This window comes from Artibeus jamaicensis, unplaced genomic scaffold (assembly GCF_021234435.1).
Source record: "Artibeus jamaicensis isolate MK-2021 breed Jamaican fruit bat unplaced genomic scaffold, CSHL_Jam_final contig_1803, whole genome shotgun sequence".
Taxonomy (NCBI): Eukaryota; Metazoa; Chordata; class Mammalia; order Chiroptera; family Phyllostomidae; genus Artibeus; species Artibeus jamaicensis.
Window position 1 is genome coordinate 3,757,098 of NW_026521356.1, and position 19,976 is coordinate 3,777,073.

Sequence of the window (19,976 nt, forward strand, 5' to 3'; positions counted from 1 at the left end):
ACTCGGCCAGGTTGGGCACTCTTCTATATACAAGCAAATGGCTGACACAGACATTTCTTATTTTAACAATACAGAGAAACACTATTATTTGGTATGCAATTTACAAGCAACTAACATTTCAGTGGTCTTTTAGTAACTCTCACTTTCCTTTCCAAATACTCATTTCCTTCCCTTTCTCTGACCTCAAACAGCCCACAAATATTTTATAAAGAAAATTTATCTAAGTGATGATAGTTATTGGGAGTATGTGCTCACCAGTTGTATTTCATCAGAGGTAAACAGTTATCAAAGCTAACTTTAAACTAGCATCCTTCTCCCTCAACAACACTTTCAGTACATTTTTACTCATTTCATTCAACTTTATGAAACAAGTTATAACAAACTCACCAAAGATTTATTCTGAAAAGGAATCTTAAAAAATCTCTAAATAACTAATGATACACAACAGCTATTTTTACAGTGATTTTTCCATCCTCCAAAAGTGTATTTTACACTTTAAGTTATACTTTAAAAGAGTATTTACAATCACAGTGGCTGTGGCCAAATAACCGTGTATCTCATGACTCTGCTACAATAACGCATTTTCTATAACCTATGTTCATACAGGAACAAAATTCACAAATATATCTTTAACACTGTATGATCTTTTTTCTTTTGATTTTTGAAAAGAAAACCAAATGCTGCTTCAGCAGCAGGATATTACTAGTTATTCCTTTCAAATGATGGGAGAATCAGGAATGTGGGGGGTGGGGAAAGAAGGAAAGAGTATCTTTTTTACACACTTGAAAATCTTTTAATATTTTAAAACAAAAATGGCAAACTTGTGTACAGAGTAAATGGATTTAGATCACCAGAGGAACAACAAATAATAACCATGGAAAATAAAACTAACAAGTCCAAAGAAACACAAAGACTATGGCTGAACTGTTTTCATTCGTAATTTTTAAAATTTTATATTTAGTTAGGGACATGAGACAGTTCTCTGGGTATCTGATCTCAGCCACGTTACTCAAAGGCCTGGCTTTCCCCAAAGCTACATTTTACTGAATTATAAGAGGAAGAAGCTAGCTCTACATGGAGAGTCATAAAATCTAACCTACATTTTGTCTCATTTCTACTTTCATCACTACTATAAATTCATCAGTGAGGAAGCATTTCTTCATACCTGTAATTGTAGATATAAAGAGTAAGAAGAGCAGAATATACTTCTTTAACATGGCAGAGATACTGTTGCAAGTTAGATAAAAATCAAACTTTCCAATATTTTTTCCTTTTAAAAGACCTAAAGTATTTCACAAATTCTAAATTTCTAACAGATACAAACAGCCAGTATCCCCAACCCTCTCAACTCCTTCCCACCTAGTTTAGGCATAAATGCAAAGGTCTAAAGCTTATACTATGATTATTTACACAACAAACAGCATAATGAATAAAAGATAAAAACTGACGAAGATTCTCGAAGATTCTCCCCTTAACCAAACTCTAGTCAGGCTCCTCTGAGCTCTCTTCTCAACCAGGCCTCAACCTTGGCCTAAAAAAACTATGGACTCTTAACACAAATAACTTCATCCACACCTCTCACCCAACATTAAAAGATTTTAAACAAATGCTAACAGTTTTTAATAGCTCAAGGCCCCATCCCTAGGTTAACCATAGCACCTTTTAAATTGCCTGCCTAGGAAAGCTCAAAACAATTTAAGATTTGTCATAGCCAACGCCTGACTACAGGGCCCTGAGCAACCTGTCATAGAGCATTTATTAAAGAGAGTTTACAACTGTGAATCCTTCCTCTGCTCCTTTGAGATGTAGTACATGTATCTCCTACAACTCAGGAGATTTTTCTCAAGGACACAGGAAAGCCATTCTTTTAAAAGGTAATCTTCAGTAAGGATAAGGCCTCAATCTCTCAGTTTCTGTACCAGGATAAAATCCTAACTGTTATGGTTGTCGGCTAAGAGACACAGCCAGCCCTATCATACACACTGACCACCCCTTTATAATCTTTCACTTCCCTGACTCTACTGAGCCAAGATAACAACTCCTGTCTACTCTCACTCTGCCTTTAAAACATCCAGTCCCTCCGCACAAACCCAAGTTGAGTTCAGTTCACACAGGACCTTCTTCCCTATTGTAGCAGCACATTACTGATAAAGATCTGTCCTTACTACTTTAACTAGTGTTTGGGTTTATCTTTGACAAAAATAAAGTAATAAAGAAGAAATGTTAAACATATCTCAATTAGTAAAGACTTAATACTTTCTATAATATCCTTTAGATATAAAGTTCTTTTTTAAAAAAAGAAAACATGAAGGCTTCAATTTTACGAAGGAATCATAATTCACGAAGTCAACCGATCAGCATTCGGGGACAGGAAAAGGTGCCTGGCAAACACCAAGCCCCAATTCTTCCAGTTACAAATGATGAATAAAAGATCCAAAGATATTAAATGATATACCCAAGGTAATTTGAATGAGGGATTGGATTAAAAATAGCTAACTGTGCATCACCATCTTCCAAACCAACATGAAAATATTTTTTACCCCATCCCACATACCTTTTCTTTTTTAACATATTCTTCGTCTTGCATTCTCATTGGTAAAGGCAATATTCACCATTAATCATTCAATACCAAACATGAACATATATTACTCTAGTACAACATGAGATTTTACAATTCCACTGTATGCCAACAACTCTACAATGAATAAAGTTTGTTTGGTGCAACTGTACACATAAGATTTCATTACACTCAGGGAAGACTATTTCAATAGTCCTAGGCAAATACATGAAACACCTTGGTGAAGAGAAACAGCTTTCACACACAAGCAAAAAAAACAAAACCCCATGCATTCAACCCAAAGGAGGGTCAAATGATTTAGATACTCTTAAAAATAACCAAAAGCAGAAAAATAAAAGTAAATTTAAAATCCTCTTCTGCACTTACCAGCAAAGCATTTGGAACAGAGGTTCATAGTCTTGCTGGACCTAGGGCAAAAGAGAAAAAAAGAGCAAGCTAAAAATTCAGTATCACTGGTCAGGCAATGGAACTAATAAACAATGGTAAGTCCCTAACCAGCCACACTCTCCCACAACACAACAAAACAAAAACAAACAAAACACAATGCTTTTTATTTGTGACTTATCCAGTGCATTATTTTTTGTGACAGGCAGTTTAAGATGACACAGGAGCCAATTTCTCCCACATGACTACCACATTCCCATCCATGTTCACACTGGAACATATACCACAAAGTTATCACTACAAACAAAAACTTTGTCTGAAAAGGAGTAAAACTTTCTCCTCGTATATGCCCTCATTTATTTCTACAGCATTATTTGAACTTTTATCCCATCTTCTTTCCCCTTATTCTAGTCCTATTTCAGATTCTGGTCACATTATGAACTTGTTTAAAATGCTTTCTGCAGACATTCCCAATCAAATTATTTTTCATGTCCTTTCATCTGTTAATAGCTACAATTCACTGAATAATAACTTGGATGGGCACTTCACATACATTATCTTAATCTTCCCAACATCCCTGAGATGGGCATTTATTACAATATTGCTTTGCTTTGAAAATGCACTATTCAAGAAATCACACTGACATTTGTACAACGAGGAAACATACAATTGGCTACAAGGGATGACTAAATTACTGAGAAAATGTTCCCACCACCACTTCCTCCAAGGAGTCTTAAATTGAGAGGTCTTAGGAAATCAAAGACATACAGTCTCATGCCCATTTGACAGGTGATCAGCTTGCCCAAGGTCACACAGTTGGAGAACTGCAGAGGAAGTATGTGACCAGAGTACTAAGCTAATTACAAAGGCGATTCTGCCATCCTTTGTTCACAACACAGCACAGCACCTGGCACCATACAGCAGCCCAGGCACAACATGACAGGCACCTGTTTATTTCTTCTCAATGCTGTTTCCCTTCCTGATTCTCTTCCAAAGAGACATTCCTACAGCTTTCTTCCAAAAGCCTCCTAGAATACTGCATGTTGGATAAGCTGACCTATTTATAGCCTCATTCTCACCAACTCCCCTCCTAATATGTTAGTCTTTGCCCAGAGCTGATCCTACATATGAAATAAACCAACTTTCTTCTGCACTCCCTAGTGAATTTGATAATTAATGAAAGCCTCCCTCAGGAAGTATGCCCTGATGACTATGACTGTATTCCAGTGCACGGGAACCGAAGACCTAATGGTTAGTTTAACTGTCATAGGGTGACAAAATCAGGAAATGGGGGGTGCTCATTACTTCTCTTTCCCAAAGGAGATGCTATGTTAACAGGTGGATCTTCCTTTAAGATTCTGCTTAATATAAAGACACAAAAGGAAGTAGGAAATTTAAGTACCAATAAATGCATAAAATGAATAAATGAACAAAGATGTATTATTAGTAGAACCTAACAGTTTTTACGTGCCTACTATGTGGTAAGCATGATACCAGATGCCTTCAACTTGAACTTCCCTGACTCTAATGAGGAAACTTCCCTGACCAAATGAGGAAACAGGCTCCAAGGGCTATACAACTTGCCAAAGGTTACAGAACATGTAAATGTATGAATCTGATCTGCCTAACTCTAAAGCCTGTGTTCTTCTCACCATGTCCCTCCAATACTGAAGGAAAAGGGTAATTTGGGAAAATGGTCCCACAACTAAAGATGTAATCTATAGAAATGAGGTCAGCTCCCTAAGAAAGTAAAGTCTTTCTTATGGTGAAAGCACAATGCCTGTCCTCCCCTCCAAAAACATGTACACACTGCAGGGAGCAAACACAAGGCTGCTAGTTCCAATGCACAGATCTAAAGATAAAGAAATTCCTTTGCTACCAGAACTCCCGCCAGGGAAGCAGGCCTCTCTCCCAGATGTGGTTCCCCTCTCTTACACATGCACTGCCACTAGAGTCAAAGGTACCTAGTTTGTCACCTCCGCCACTCCCCACTGTCCAACGGGAATCATGAAAAGTCTACAGAGAACAACCGAGGGTAGATCAGCACCAAGTGTGCTAGTTTTAACATCTGTGTAAACTGGTAAGAAAAAAATGAAATTGCAAAATAGCATTTTTCTCTTCATCCTCTTATCTGCAGATACTTCATGTATTTAAAATATTCATAAAACCTATACAATACCTAAATGACATATAGGATTTTAGGATTTTTTTCAGCAATATGTTTATCAATCAGATTATAAATGAAATAATATAGCTACCTGGTACTATTAATCAAAACAGAGATGTCTGAAATTTGAAATAAACCAGATTCTGGCTACAGAAATAATCCCTACTGGTAATGCCAACTTAGAACCCGCAGGTCAACAAAAACTGGTGGAGGCTTCTAAGAATTTTGCTCCTTTCTCATTTTAACACGTAAAACTTGAAGTTAACCACAGGCATACAACTACTGACTGCCCATGTGATCGATATGCACAATCTTGGGACAAACAGTTCTCTATGTGGCAGCAAACATGAAAGGTAAAATATGATTCTCTAATGGCCCCACTACTCCCCCCAAAATCGCTCTTACTGAGCTCTCTAATGGCTACCATGTTTTTAAAAACAATGTTTAGTAGATTGGATAATAACCACCTAAAGATACAAAATCCTAATCCCTGGAATATACCTTATTTGAGGAAAAAAGGTCTTTGCAGAAGACCTAAGAATTTTGAGCTTACCCTGTATTATCCATTTGGGCCCTCAATGACATTACAAGTGTTTTTGTGAGAGGGAAAGGAAGTTTACAGAGACGCACAGAAAAGACACTCAGTGAAGATGGAGGCAGAGACTGGAGAAATATAGTCACAAACCCAGGAATGCTGGGCCAGCTATTAGAAGGTGGAAAAGGCAAAGAACAGATTCTCCCCTAGACGCTCACATCTCCAAAGGGAATCAGACACCCCCGATCACTCACATACCACCAACCCTCCAAGGGAAGTCAGTCCTGCCAGATTTTGGACTTCTAGCCTCCATACTTTAAGAGAATTACTTCGTGTTTAAGCCATCAAATTTGTGGTAATCTGTTATAGCAGCCTCAGAAAACTAATATACAGTTATGTCTCTGATTTCAACTTAATCACTTCTCTCAGCACTATTCAACCAGATTCTTCTTGAAACTCCATTTTTGCCTTCTTGTCACTTAGATTCTGGATCAAATTTGCCCCTACCCTCCAGTTTTCCTCCCACCTCACTGCTTCCTTTTAGCTACCTTTTCTGACTCCTTCTCCTCCATCATCAAGACTTTGTCTGGAGGTCCAGGACTCAGTCCTCATTAATGCTACTTCTTGCTTAGTGATCTCATACAGTCCCATGGCTTTAAATAAGATATATATAAAACACTTCACAAATGTTCGCCCTCATCCCAGACCTCTTCACCTAGCTCCAAACATAATATATCTAACTGCCTATATCTAACATCTCAAATCCAACATTTCAAACTAGAACTCTCAATATTCCCCCCAAATGTACATGACCCATTTTGCCCACCGTGTAAAAGGCAATACATTTTTCCCAGTCACTCAACTCAAAATCCTAGAAACCAACTTTGATTCCCATCTTTCCAGTAGTCTCTCATACACAATACTCAGCGAGATTCATTAGTTCTATTTCCAAATAGACCGCAAATACATCTACTTATCTCCTCTGTGAACACCTCTACTCTAGCCACCATTAACTCACACTTGGACCTGTGTAAGTGACTTTTTACTTGTCTCCCCATTCCCACTCTTGACCTTTCACAATTATTTTAAACATAGCAGCCAGAGTAATCTTTTAAAAATAATTTACATCGTGCTATTTTCAGGCTCAATGCCATCCCGATAGTATTATCCAACCTACTAAACTCAAACTTCTTACCAAAGCCCTCAGGTCTCCTCATGATATTACTCTCCCTACCTCCCCCCTCTTTATTTCTTAACATTATGCTCCTCTTAATTACCATGGTCCAACCACACAAGACTTTCTTCTGTTCTAGAATGTGCTGTAGCATTCTTGCCAAATTTGTTCCCTCTATCCTTAAATCACTGCAGGACTGACTCTTTTTTTTTTTTTAATTGATTATGCCATTACAGTTGTTCTATTCCCCCCTTCATTCCCCTCCACCCTACCCCCCTGTCCCCACCATTACCCCCCCTTTAGTTTATGACCATGTGTCTCAAGTTCTTTAGATTCTATATTTCCCATACTATGCTTGCCCCCCCATCTATTTTCTATCTACTGTCTATGCTACTTATTTTCTGTACCTTCTCCCCCCTTCTCCTCCTCCCACTCCCCTGTTGCTAACCCTCCTTGAGATCTTCATTTCTATGTTTCCACTCCTGATCTAGCTGTCCTTTTAGTTTGCTTTTGTTTTAGGTGTAGTTGTTTATAACTGTGAGTTTGTTGTCCTTTCGCTGTTCATATTTTTTTTAACTTCTTTTTCTAAGGTAAGTCCCTTTAACATTTCACATAATAAGGGCTTGGTGATGATGAACTCCTTGAATTTGATCTTATCTGAGAAGCACTTTATTTGCCCTTCCATTCTAAATGAAAGCTTTGCTGGATAGAGCAATCTTGGTTGTAGGTCTTTGGATTTCATGACTTGGAATACTTCTTTCCAGCCCCTTCTTGCCTGGAAGGTGTCTTTTGAGAAATCCACTGACAGTCTGATGGGAACTCCTTTGTAGGTGACTGTCCCCTTAGCTCTTGCTGCTTCTAGGATTCTCTCCTTCATTTTAATCTTGGCTAATGTAATGATGATGTGCCTTGGTGTGTTTCTTCTTGGGTCCAACTTCTTTGGGAGTCTCTGAGCTTCCTGGATTTCCTGGAAGTCTATTTCCTTTGCCAGATTGGGGAAATTCTCCTTTATGATTTGTTCAAATAAGTTTTCCACTGGTGGCTGTGCCTTTCCCCCTTCTGGTACCCCTATAATTCGGATGTTGGAATGTTTAAAGATGTCCTGGAGGTTCCTAAGACTCTCCTCATTTTTTTGAATTCTTGCTTCTTCACTCTTTTCTGTTTGGCCATTATTTGCTTTCTTCTGGTCCACTCCATTGATTTGAGTCCCAGTTTCCTTTTCATCGCTATTGGTTTCCTGTGCAATTCCATTCATTTCAATTAGTTTCGCCTTCATATATTTGTCTAATTTGTGGCTATAATCAACCAGTTCTGTGAGGATCCTGAACCTGATCACCAGTGTTTTAAACTGTGCGTCTGAGAGTTTTGCTATTTCTTCAACGCTTAGATTTATAGGCTCTGGGGCTTTGAGATCTTCTTGAGCCATTTTTGGTCTGTTTGCCCCCCTTAAGTATGAGGAGCGGAGCCTTGGACTCCCAGGTCGCTGGGTTGTGACGCTGTATGTGGAGGCGGGGTCAGAGCGGGGAAATGGCAGCCCCCTCTGCTGTTTCGCCCCACTGGGTGAAGAGCAGAGCCTTAGGTTGTTCACCAGGGCAGGGCCACTTAGGTCGCTGGATTATGATGCTGTATGTAGAGGTGGGGTTAGAGCCAGGAAATGGCGGCGCCCTCCGCAGCTGCTTGCCACTGGGGCCTGCTGGCTCTCATCCAATCGCCCACTCCCTCGCTTGTCTATCCACTCGCGAATGCGCGACCACAGTCAACCCGCAGCCCTGCTTCCTCACTGTTTCCCCGCGATTGCGTGCTGAGTTGCCCACCAGGTCCAACCATGCACCTGGATTCCACGCGCCTGAGTCCATCTGACCAAGTTTTCCTGTGCTACCCCGCTCTGCCAGCTGCTGGTTTCGCCCCTCTTACCGGTCAGGCTGAAGAATTTGTTGTTATCAGACTTCCAAAAAGTTCAATTTTCTGTGTCTGGCTGTGTTTTCTGTTGCTATTATTTAGTTATCTCTAAACTTGGTTGTGTGAGGAAGCACGGCGTCTCCACCTATGCCTCCATCTTGGCGGAAGTCTGGACTGACTCTTTGTTACAAAGGTCCTGATGCAAACCTCCTCAGTAGGCTTCACCAGACTATCCAATTTAAATTATAGTCCCTGTTCCTGTTTTCTTCACACTATTTTTTTTATATCCAATCACTGATCTGTTTGCTTATTGAGTACCTTTCACCACTAGAAAGAAAGTAAGTGTCTTCTGGCCAAGACAGAGGTGCAGGTAGACACACTGTGCCTCCTCACACAACCAAAAGAAGGACAAAAACAAATTTAAAAACAAAAAATAACCAGAACTGCCAGAAAATCTAACTGTATGGAAGTCTGACAACCAAGGAGTTAAAGAAGAAACATTCATCCAGACTGATACAGGGAGCAAAGATGGGCAACCTAGATGGAGAGGACTCATGGAAACATAGGCGCTGGAGGACCCAGGTAGGCGAGGCAGCGACTATCGACCTGTAGCTGCCACATTTGCCTGGGGATAAACCAGGAGGAACAACTGGGGAATGATACAGACCAAACAGTCCAGTATTCCAGCATGAGAAATAAAGCCTCAAAACCTCTAAATGTAAAAAACCTGCGGGGAGTTGATGTAGCAGAAGAAACTCCCAGCCTCACAGGTGGGTTCACTGGAGAGACCCTCAGGGTCCTAGAATATACACAAACCCACCCACCTGGAGAATCAGCATCAGAATGGCCCAATTTGCTTGTGGGTAGCAGGGGAAGTGACTGAAAGCCAGTAGAGAGCTGAACAACTGGCACTGTTCCCTCTCAGACCCCTCCCCAACATAAAGCACCACAACACAAGGATGTGGGTTGCCCCATCCTGATGAATATCAAAGGGTCCACCTCTTATCACATAATAGGCGGGAGAAACAAAAAAATATATGGCCCAAATGAAAGAACAGATCAAAGCCCCAGAAAAAATACAACTAAGTGATAAAGAGATAGCCAACCTATCAGATGCAGAGTTCAAAACACTCGTAAGAAGGATGCTCACAGAATTGGTTGAGTATGGCAACAAAATGGAGGAAAAAGTGAAGTCCATGTAAATTGAAATAAAGGAAAATGCACAGGGAACCAACAGTGACAGGAAGGAAACCAGGACTCAGATCAACGGTTTGGACCAGAAGGAAGAAATAAACATTCAACCAGAACAGAATGAAGAAACAAGAATTCAAAAAACTGCAGAGGCTTAGGAAACCTCCAGGACAACTTTAACATTCCAACATCCAAATCATAGGGATGCGAGAAGGAGAAGAGGAAGACCAAGAAACTGAAAACTTACTTGAAAATATACTGAAGGAGAACTTCCTGATCTGGCAAAGGAAACAGACTTCCAGGAAGTCCAGGAAGCTCAGAGAGTCCCAAAGAAGTTGGACCCACGGAAGCACACATCAAGGCACATCATAATTATATTACCCAAGATTAAGGAGAAGGAGAGAATCTTAAAAGCAGAAAAAAAAAAAAAGGAGACAGTTACCTACAAAGGAGTGTCCATAAGACTGTCAGCTGATTTCTCAAAAGAAAACTTACAGGCAAGAAGAAGCTGGAAAGAAGTATTCCAAGTCATGAAAGGCAAGGGCCTACATCCAAGATTACTCTATCCAGCAAAGCTTTCATTTAGAATGAAGGGCAGATAAAGTGCTTTCCAGATAAGGTCAAGTTAAAGAAGTTCATCACTACCAAGTCCTTATTATATGAAATGTTAAAGGGACTTATCTAAGAAAAAGAATATGATCAAAAATATGAACAGTAAAGTGACAACAAACAACTATCAACAACTGAACTTTAAAAACAAAAACAATGACAAACTAAGCAAACAACTATGACAAGAACAGAATTACAGACATGGAGATCATATGGAAGGTAGGTTATCAGTGGGGAGGGGGAAAATGGGGGAAAAGACACAGGGAATACGAAGCATAAACAGTAGGTACAAACAGACAGGGGGAGGTTAATAATAATATGGGAATAGTATGTATTCTTCCAAACCTCACAAACAATGAAAAATGAAAAGCAGGAGTTTTTTAGAACTTTTAATCTTCTACATTAAGAGACACTAAGAAGAGTAACAACCTATTGCCATCTATAACTCATTTTTGAATTCTGGATTGGAAAAAAGGGAGGTATAACTCTAGAAGCTATTTTAGGAGCACTGGGGAAATTTCAATCTGTATGTAAAATAGAAGACATTATAAAATTACTGTTAACTATTTTTTTACTGTTAATTTTTACTTTAATTATTTTTTCAATCCTCACCCAAGAATATGTTTATTGATTTAAGGAAGGGAGAGAGCGCAAGAGAAATAATGATCAGTTGCCTCCCTTACACATCCCCACGTGGGGTCAAACCCACAACTTAGGTGTGCCCCCTGACCAGGAATCAAACCTGCAATTTTTGGTGTATGGGATGATGCTCCAACCAACTGAGCCACCTGTACAGGACAAAATTATTGTTTAATTTTTAAAGTCTGATAATGACAATATGGTCATATGAAAGAATGTACATCCTTCTTCTTTGGAGATTCATGCTGAAATATTAAAAGGTAAAACTGTCATGAAAGCTGCAAATGATTCTGGAAAACGTGTATTTATAGAAAGAGCTAAAGCATGGGTAACAAATGTTAACTACCAGTAAATCTAGGGGAAAAGTGTATGGACATTCATTATACTACTTAATCTGTCTGTGGTGAAGTATTTCAAAATAAAAAGTTGACGTAGATATCCACACAAAGATTTATTTCCACATTAATATGCATTATTCATAATAGCCAAAAACTAGAAACAATCCACATGCCCATCAATAAGTGAATATAGAAATACAATGTGATATTAGCCACAGAATGGGCTTACTATTCATTAATAAAAATGAATAATACAGATACATGCTACGACATGGATAAACTTCAAAACATTCATCTCAATGAAAGAAGCTAGTAGTCTTCTTTCTACTGGGTTGGCCAAAAAGCCCATTTACTTTTTTCCATAAAATGAAAGACACATTTTTCATTTTCACCAATAACTTTATCGATCTAGATATTCTGAGTATGTTGGTATTTCCTGCTATTGGCTTCTAGTGGGTAGAGGCCAGGAGTGCTGTTCAACATCTTCCAATGCATAGGACAGCCCACAGCAAAAAATTATTTGGCCATAATGTCAATAGTACCAAGAAACTTCACAAACCACTTTTGACACATTCCATCAGTCACAGCACTTTCTGCACACATTGCACAAATTTGTTTTTGTTTCAACTGTTTTTACCTTTCTTGAAATAATAAAGCATAATATTCCAAAAATGTTGCATCTTTTCTTCCATCTTAAATATTAAAATGGCTACACAAAAATCTACCAATTTTAATGTTTTTAAATGCATGCTGATATGACAGCTGTCACAACACAATGTAACAAAATTGTTTCGAATGACATTAAAGACAAATAAGCATTACTACAGCCACCATACAGAAAAACTAAACAAACTTTTTCACCAACACAATACATCTTATGATTTCATTTATGTGAAATACCCACAAAGGGCAAATCTACAGAAACAGAAAGCAGATCAATGGTTGTGTGGAAATGAAATTTACCACACATTTACCACCAATACTCCTGAAAAAACTTTTGAGGTTGATAAAAATGTTCTAAAACTGGATTGTGGTAACTGGAGTATACTATACAAATTTACTAAAAAGCTTCAAACTGTACAGTTAAGATGAGTGATGGGTAAATTTTATGGTATGTAAATTATAGTATAAAGTTAGGAAAGGAACATTCTATGATCTCAAAAAATATCAATGTAAAACAATTATAATTTGGAAAGAAATAAACTTGGTTATCTGCTAGCATACACTGGAAACAGGTGGTAAGACATCAGGTTAAACTATATAATAAAAGGAGTTACATTTCTACAAAAAAAAAAAGATAAATAGAAAACACTGAATAAAAGGTTATTTAAAAAGTAAAGAACTCCAATCCCTTATTGTTATATTCTCAAACATATTGTTGTATTCCCAAACAAGACCCCTCCCAAGATAATTCATAAATTAATTTTATATCAAAAGACTCTGCCTTCAACAATAAAATGACAAACAACCCAATTTAAAAGTGGGCAAAGCGTTTGGATAGACATTTATCTAAAGATACACAAATGACCAACAAGCACATTGAACACAAAGTCATTAGTTGTCAGCAATATGCAAATCAAAAATCATAATAAGCTACACTTGACACCTAACGGGACAGCTATAATTTTTTTTTAAGTGTTTGCCAGGATGTAGAGAAATTGGAATCCTCATAAATGGCTTGGTGGGATGTAAGATGGTGCAGCAACCATTAAAATTTTGGCAGTTTCCTAGTAAATTAAATATAGAATTACCATATGAACCAGAAATTCCACTCCTAAGTATATAGCCCAAAAAACTGAAAACGAGTTTTGAAACAAAAACTTGTACATGCATGTTTGTGGCAGCACTATTCACATTCTCCAAAGGTAAGAACTCAAATGTTCATCACCTGATAAAGATAAACAAATCATGACTTATGTCTATACGATGGATTATTCAGCCATAAAAAGGAATGAAGTAGTAATATGTGCTGGAACACAGATGAACCTTAAAAACATACAAAGTGAAAGAAGCAACACAAACAAGGCCACAAGCTATAAGATTCCATCCATATGGCATATACGAAATAGGCAAATTCCCAGAAAGAGAAAACACATGAATGGTTGTCAGTGGCTGCAGCGAGGGGGAGGGAACAGGGAGGTACTGCTTACCATTAGGGTTTCCTTTTGGGGTGCTGCAAGCGCTCTGGAACTAGACAGTGGTGGGCGATGGTTGCACAACAGTGGGAATGTACTAAACGTCACTGACTAGTACACTTTAAACTGGTGAATTTTATGTTATATGTACCTTAGCATAATTTTTTTAAAACTCTGCTTATGTCTTTAACTTGAATTTATTATAATTCTTCTGCTTCTTTTGGCTTCTATGTATATCATAGATCATATGATAAATATACCATAAAATCTAACATTTAGTGACTACTTGCTACATGTAAGACACTTGCTAGGTATTTTTGTATGTGTGCATTTTAATCCTAAGAACCTGTAAGGCAGGTAGGTAGGTATAAGAAACCAAGGTTCAGACAACAACTAGTAAGAGATAGAGCTGGGATCAAATCCTAACATTTATAAAATTAATTCAAATATAAAAGGAAATAAACTAAATGATTTTTAACACCCCTTCCAGTAATACAACTCAGTGAACATGCTATGGAAAAAACGAAATCATATCCTTCCCCAAACTGTCCTGATAGTAGCTTTTTGGTGATATATACGGACAAAAGTCAACACTAGTCCTAAAAGACCTTCAGTATGATATATGCTAGCATTTCTTTCCTTCCACCAGGAAACTCTAAGACATTAATTATAGTGTTGGTTATCATTTCCAAGAGTCCAAATGATCCAAGTAACTGCCACCACTCATTTTAAAGTAAATCATGAAGAGGGGTGCAGACACTGGCTGCACATAAGCACTCAAGAAAATAACTTAAAAACACATATTCACACTGACCAGTGCTGCTCACCTGGTTGGACGCTGTCCCACAAAGTGAAAGGTCGCTGGTTCGATTCCCACTCAGAGCACTTGCCTAGGTTGCAGATTCGGTCCCCAGGGAGCATGTACAAGAGACAACTGTTTCTCTCCCTCTTTTTCTCCCTCCCCTCCATTCTAAGTAAATTTTACAAATTAAAGAAATGTATGCATAGAGATTCCCAGTCCCCACCCTAGACCTAGTAAATCAAAATCTCAGGGTTAATAGCCAAGCATCCTTATGTTTTCTTAAAAGCCCAGGCAGGCAAACCAAATTTGGAAATTGAAGTCAAGTGAAAAAAAGAAAAAAAAAAAAAAAGCAAAGCTGTTTTTTAGTCAAATGGAACAAAATAGGTAAGTCTGGTCTGGTTAGAACTGGTATTAAAGCACAGGAGTACCAGACTTAGTTATAATCTAATTATGATGTGAGATCTATTTACTGTATGTACAGTTAGATTTTAGAAGGCATGATTCTACCCAAAATGCACTTGAATCTTTGCATTAATTCATGACACTCGATATATCAAATTGCAGCTGTAATGCCTTTAATAAATATTTTATGAATTCTATCTGCGTGTATATGTATATTATGTATATACAAAAATGTGTGTGCAAACACATTTGTAAACCTAAATAACATTAAGCATGCCTGACAATCTAGCCTCAATTAGTTTTCAAATAAACAAACACAAATCCAATGAATGTTTATTGGCACCCACACTATGTGCCAGGCACTATACTAAGTGCTGTGAATACAGCCCAAGAACAAGACACAGTCTCACAACACTTCTTATTAGCAGGAATATATCCAGTCATTAAGCAGACTGCTATGGAACCCATCCCTTTTCATCCTTTTCCTTATTTTACTTTTAGATGTGAACATTCTACTTCATTCTTCCCTGGGGCATTATAGGATGCTCACTTTGTCTATCAACCCCTTTAAATTCCAATTTTCATTTCATTTTACACAGGGAAAATGCACATCCCAGCAGCCTCTGTACTATTTCAAAGCAACTGGGAAAATTCTAGATCCACATTCCATTGGGCTGAGACTTTCCAATATGCCTAATAATGATACTTTATGACCTAGAAGTTCCAATGAATTGGTAGTAAGAAAAACATTGATCTGCTTCAGTGGCATTGTAATTGGAATGGTGATTAAATGCATCATGTTAAATTTACTCTGGGCCTTTGCCAGTGTGGCAAATATAAAATGAACTATCAGCATTAGCAGAACCTAAACCACACTTTCCTTCTAAAATCGTGCTTCTATATGTCAAAGATGATCTCCAGCTTATCCATTAATAATTAAGTGGCATAATGTGACAAACTGTATACACCCACACAGGTTTCCACAGGATGTACATGGCCCAACATGGTTTATTGTATTTAGCAATTTAGGACAACCTTATGTATGTCAGAGCAGTGCATTTGCACCACTATAGTTAATGGTCTGTCAGCATTTCCATTATAAAGCAATTTTCAAAGGTTTATTGCTCTGCTGAAGAATTTGCTCTGAGCTGAAAACTGACATTCCAGAAAAGCAAAAACTGTAGCCCGTAGTTGTTTATTCCCTTCCAAGTAGGTAAAGTACTTTGCTTTTTTTTTTTTTAAGTTAATCTGACTCTTTATTTTAGAATTTCCCCATCTAGCCCTTTGAGAATATCCACAGAACAAAAACCTCACACCTCACAAAGTGACTAATTTTTGGTAATAGCAGTTAGCAACTTGCAAAATACAAGCACAGATTCCAACTTATTTATGGAAAACATGTTTTTAAAAAGTAGGCATATTTTTGATGAATTGACTATAAGTTTAAAATTTTTTTCATCAGTTCTACATACTTATACTAAATTATTCATAATACTAGAGTATACTGCCATTGATAATAAAATCAATGGACAACTTTTAAATTCCCAATTGTTAAACCTCATTTTATCCTTGCCATTCAAGAACCATAGACTGCTACTGACCTACTGTAAATTTTAGTCCTGAAATCCTGTCAATATCCTCTTATCCTACTTGTTAAAGGGGATAAGGGATAAGTGCTGTAGGGAAAAGCTAGGTAGCAAGAAAAGTTATATACTAGGTAGGAGAAGCTTTAAATTTTTTAAAATTATTTATTTTTAGAAAGAGGAGAAGGGAGGAAGAAGAGAGGGGGAAAAACATCAATGTGCTGAAGCTACATCAATAGGCTTCCTCTTGCCCCAACCAGACTCGAACCAGCAACCCCTCACTTTGCAGGGCACTATCCAACCCACTAAGCCATAGTCAGGGTGACAGAAGAAGCTTTAAAGACAATTTAGAAAATTCAGAAAATGATGATCAGGCCCTGAATGACAAAGTTCACAGAAAATGTACTAATCCAGAAGACTGGTTGGTACATTAGTGATGAACAACTTTTATTCAATCTCTGGAAAATGTTCTATTAGTCTAAAGATGTAAAACAAAGATGAAATCAACTATTCCAGTATCTAGTTTCTTGTTACTGAATCTAACTTGAAATCTTTAATATTTATACTTTAAATTACAGGGTTTTTCAACTATACAGCTAGTTATAATTCTGATACAACTCTACCCAATAAATAAGAGGGTTAACAGAAGAATGGTTTTCTAAGCTTCAAGATTCTTATTACATACAAATAAACACCCTCTAAAAAACTCTGTGAAGATTGGTGATCAAAGCAACCCTTTAAAAATAAACACTTTTGCTCTGGCAGGTGTGACTCAGTGGACTGAGTGCAGGCCTGCAAACCAAAAAGTCGCTGGTTCCATTCCCAGTCAGGGCACACACCTGAGTTTCAGGTCAGGTCCCCAGTTGGGGTCGTGTGAGGAGTGGCAACCAACCACACACTGATGTTTTTCTCCCTCTCTTCCTCCCTTCCCCTCTCTCTATAAACAAATAAAAAAAAATCTTTAAAAGAAAACACTTTTTTTAGAGACACATAAAGATGCAAGCTAAGGTACTACTGATGCAGCTTAATATATTTTGTTGATTTTCCAACTTTCTATTATTCTTTAGAGAACTAATTATAATCTCTGAAATTATGAATATTTTAAAACATCTATGAAACTACTTCCAGATAAGTGAAACCACAAAAGAATGTTTGTAAAATGTTAAGTAAATGGGATCCAATTCATGACTACAACCATTAGAAATATAGACACGCATGCACCAAACAAGGACTAGAAGGGTCTAACCAACATTAAATGATACAGGAAAAGTTTATTTTATAATTTTATTGAGGTTATGTTCTTTTTACAACATATTTCTTATTCAGATTACAAATTAATCCCGGTTTTACCTCTGGCAGGCACTGACCATACTTGCCAAATTTACAACTATGAAAAAAGGTAAAGTCAAAAATAGTCACATTTATCAGGGACAAAATAAGAGAATACTCAAGATTAACCCTAAACAGCACCAGTGTTACAAATTAATTGGTTTGATGTATAGAAAGAATCAAGTATCAATGTAAGAAAGTAAGTTACAATTTTGTTAAAAGAACCAATTAAACGGTTCTCTCCAGTAGTTAACACAAGGACCTGTGAATACCTTTCACTTTTGTAAGAGAAACTTCAAGTCAGCCTGCAATGGTGGTTCAAAGGCAGTAACAGAGAAATAGCAATGCAGTACATGGTGCTGACCATCACACCTTCTTCACTCAGCTCCACTGCTTTTTTTTTAAGATTCTTTTTTAGATTTTATTTATTTCTCTTTAGATGGGAAGGGAAGAAGAGAGGGAGAGAAACATCAATGTATGGTTGCCTCTCATGCCTCTCATGCATCCCCTGCCAGGAACTGGCCTGCAACCCAGGCATGTGCCCTGACTGGGAATCCAACTGCGGTCCTTTGGTTTGCAGGCCCACGCTCAATACACTGAGCTATACCAGCCAGGGCAAGATTTATTTCTTTTTAGAGAGGGAAGGGGAAGAAGAGAAGGAAAGAAACATCAAAATGTGAGAAAACATCAATTGGTTGCCTCTTGCAGGTGCCCCGACTGGGAAATGGCCCACAGCCCAGGCATGTACCCTGACCAGGAACCAAGCAGCGACCTTTTCGCTTTATAGAGACATGTTTAACCAACTGAGCCAGCCACACAGGTCAGGTCCACCCTATCTTTAATCAAATTACTGAAGCTTCTCTAAAAGGCTTAACTGAAACACACTGGAAGATAGTTATGGATGGTTTCATTTCCATGTTAAAAAGATAAATATAGCCTTGTCAGTGATTTAAAACACACCAAAGGGTTTTCACCAGATCTGATAACAGCTTTTCATCTCCTTTGATCCAATGAACCACTCAAAACTTCCTAACTCTCTCAGGGACTCCTTTTCCTTAATACGGTATTGGTAGAAAAATAAAAGGCCCTGTCCACAACAAAAGGACCAGAATGATCTGCAGAAAGCAGGGTAGCTTAGCTAGCCCTCAGCTGTAACACCAAAGTAGCCTGTAACAATTACAGTACATACATTCTTATGAATAAATGCATCACATGATAGAAAACTCACAAAGCATTAATAAAGAGTACTAGTGAAAATATATCTCATTCCATCCCTGTCTGACACACACCCAGTTTACTGTATTAAAAGGAACCACTATTACCAGTTTCTTATACATCCCTCCCTGAGGCACATCTTTTTTTTTTTTAAATCCCCTTACCATCCAAAGCTCAGTATTCTCTAGCCTGCCTGCACACTTTTTCTCTCTAAACTGATTAACAATAAGCTTATCATTATATATTTATTACTTATTATTATATATTTTATTACTTTATTCTTTTTCCCACCCCCACCAGCAACAAAAATAAAAGCCTGTGAAGAACTCTGTTCACTGCTATATCCCTAGAGCACAGAACACTGCATGGAAGTTAATGGACCCTTAGTAAGTATTTCTTGAACGAGTTCATAACCTTCCATTACCAACACTAGTAATAAGTAAGCTATCTATCTATTCTTTACAAAATACTAAGTTTTCCAAAAAGGAAAAAAGCTACAGAAAGAGTACACTATAAATCAGTTTAGAATAACTGAAATCGCTAACGCTCAATATTGCCCATTGTGTGAGATTATAAATTTTACACTGCCTTTCTGCATAAAAGATAATATACCCAAATACCACCTGTAAGATCATTTTCTCGTGAGATTTTAAGAAAATAAGATGTCTTCTACAAGTCTACCTAAGGGAGTAAAATTTTAAATGGTAATTTGCAATTTCAGGAGCACTAAAAACGTAGTTTGCTATGTTTTCCCCCCAGAATAAAGTATAAATACATTATAAATAAAAACATTAAGAAGTATGGGAAGAAATCTTCACCCATGAAAAAAGACATGAGCCCTGGCTGGTATAGCTCAGTGGATTGAGCGCAGGTCTGGGAACCAAAGCAACCACGGTTCAATTCCCAGTCAGGGCACATGCCTGGGTTGCAGGCCAGTTCCCAGCAGGGGACACATAAGAGGGAACCATACATTGATATTTCTCTCCCTCTCTCCTT

At 37.8% G+C, this 19,976-nt stretch overlaps 1 protein-coding gene across 2 annotated transcripts in view; it reads right to left on the reverse strand.

The window, feature by feature from the left end:
• Positions 1 to 19,976, reverse strand: part of ZFAND3 (zinc finger AN1-type containing 3) — a 348,618-nt gene that overhangs the window by 244,429 nt on the left and 84,213 nt on the right. For both annotated transcript variants that reach the window (XM_037146207.2, XM_037146206.2), the window contains exon 2: positions 2,945 to 2,985. In XM_037146207.2, the coding sequence (XP_037002102.1) occupies positions 2,945 to 2,985 (41 nt within the window). The remainder of the gene's footprint in view (positions 1 to 2,944; positions 2,986 to 19,976) is intronic.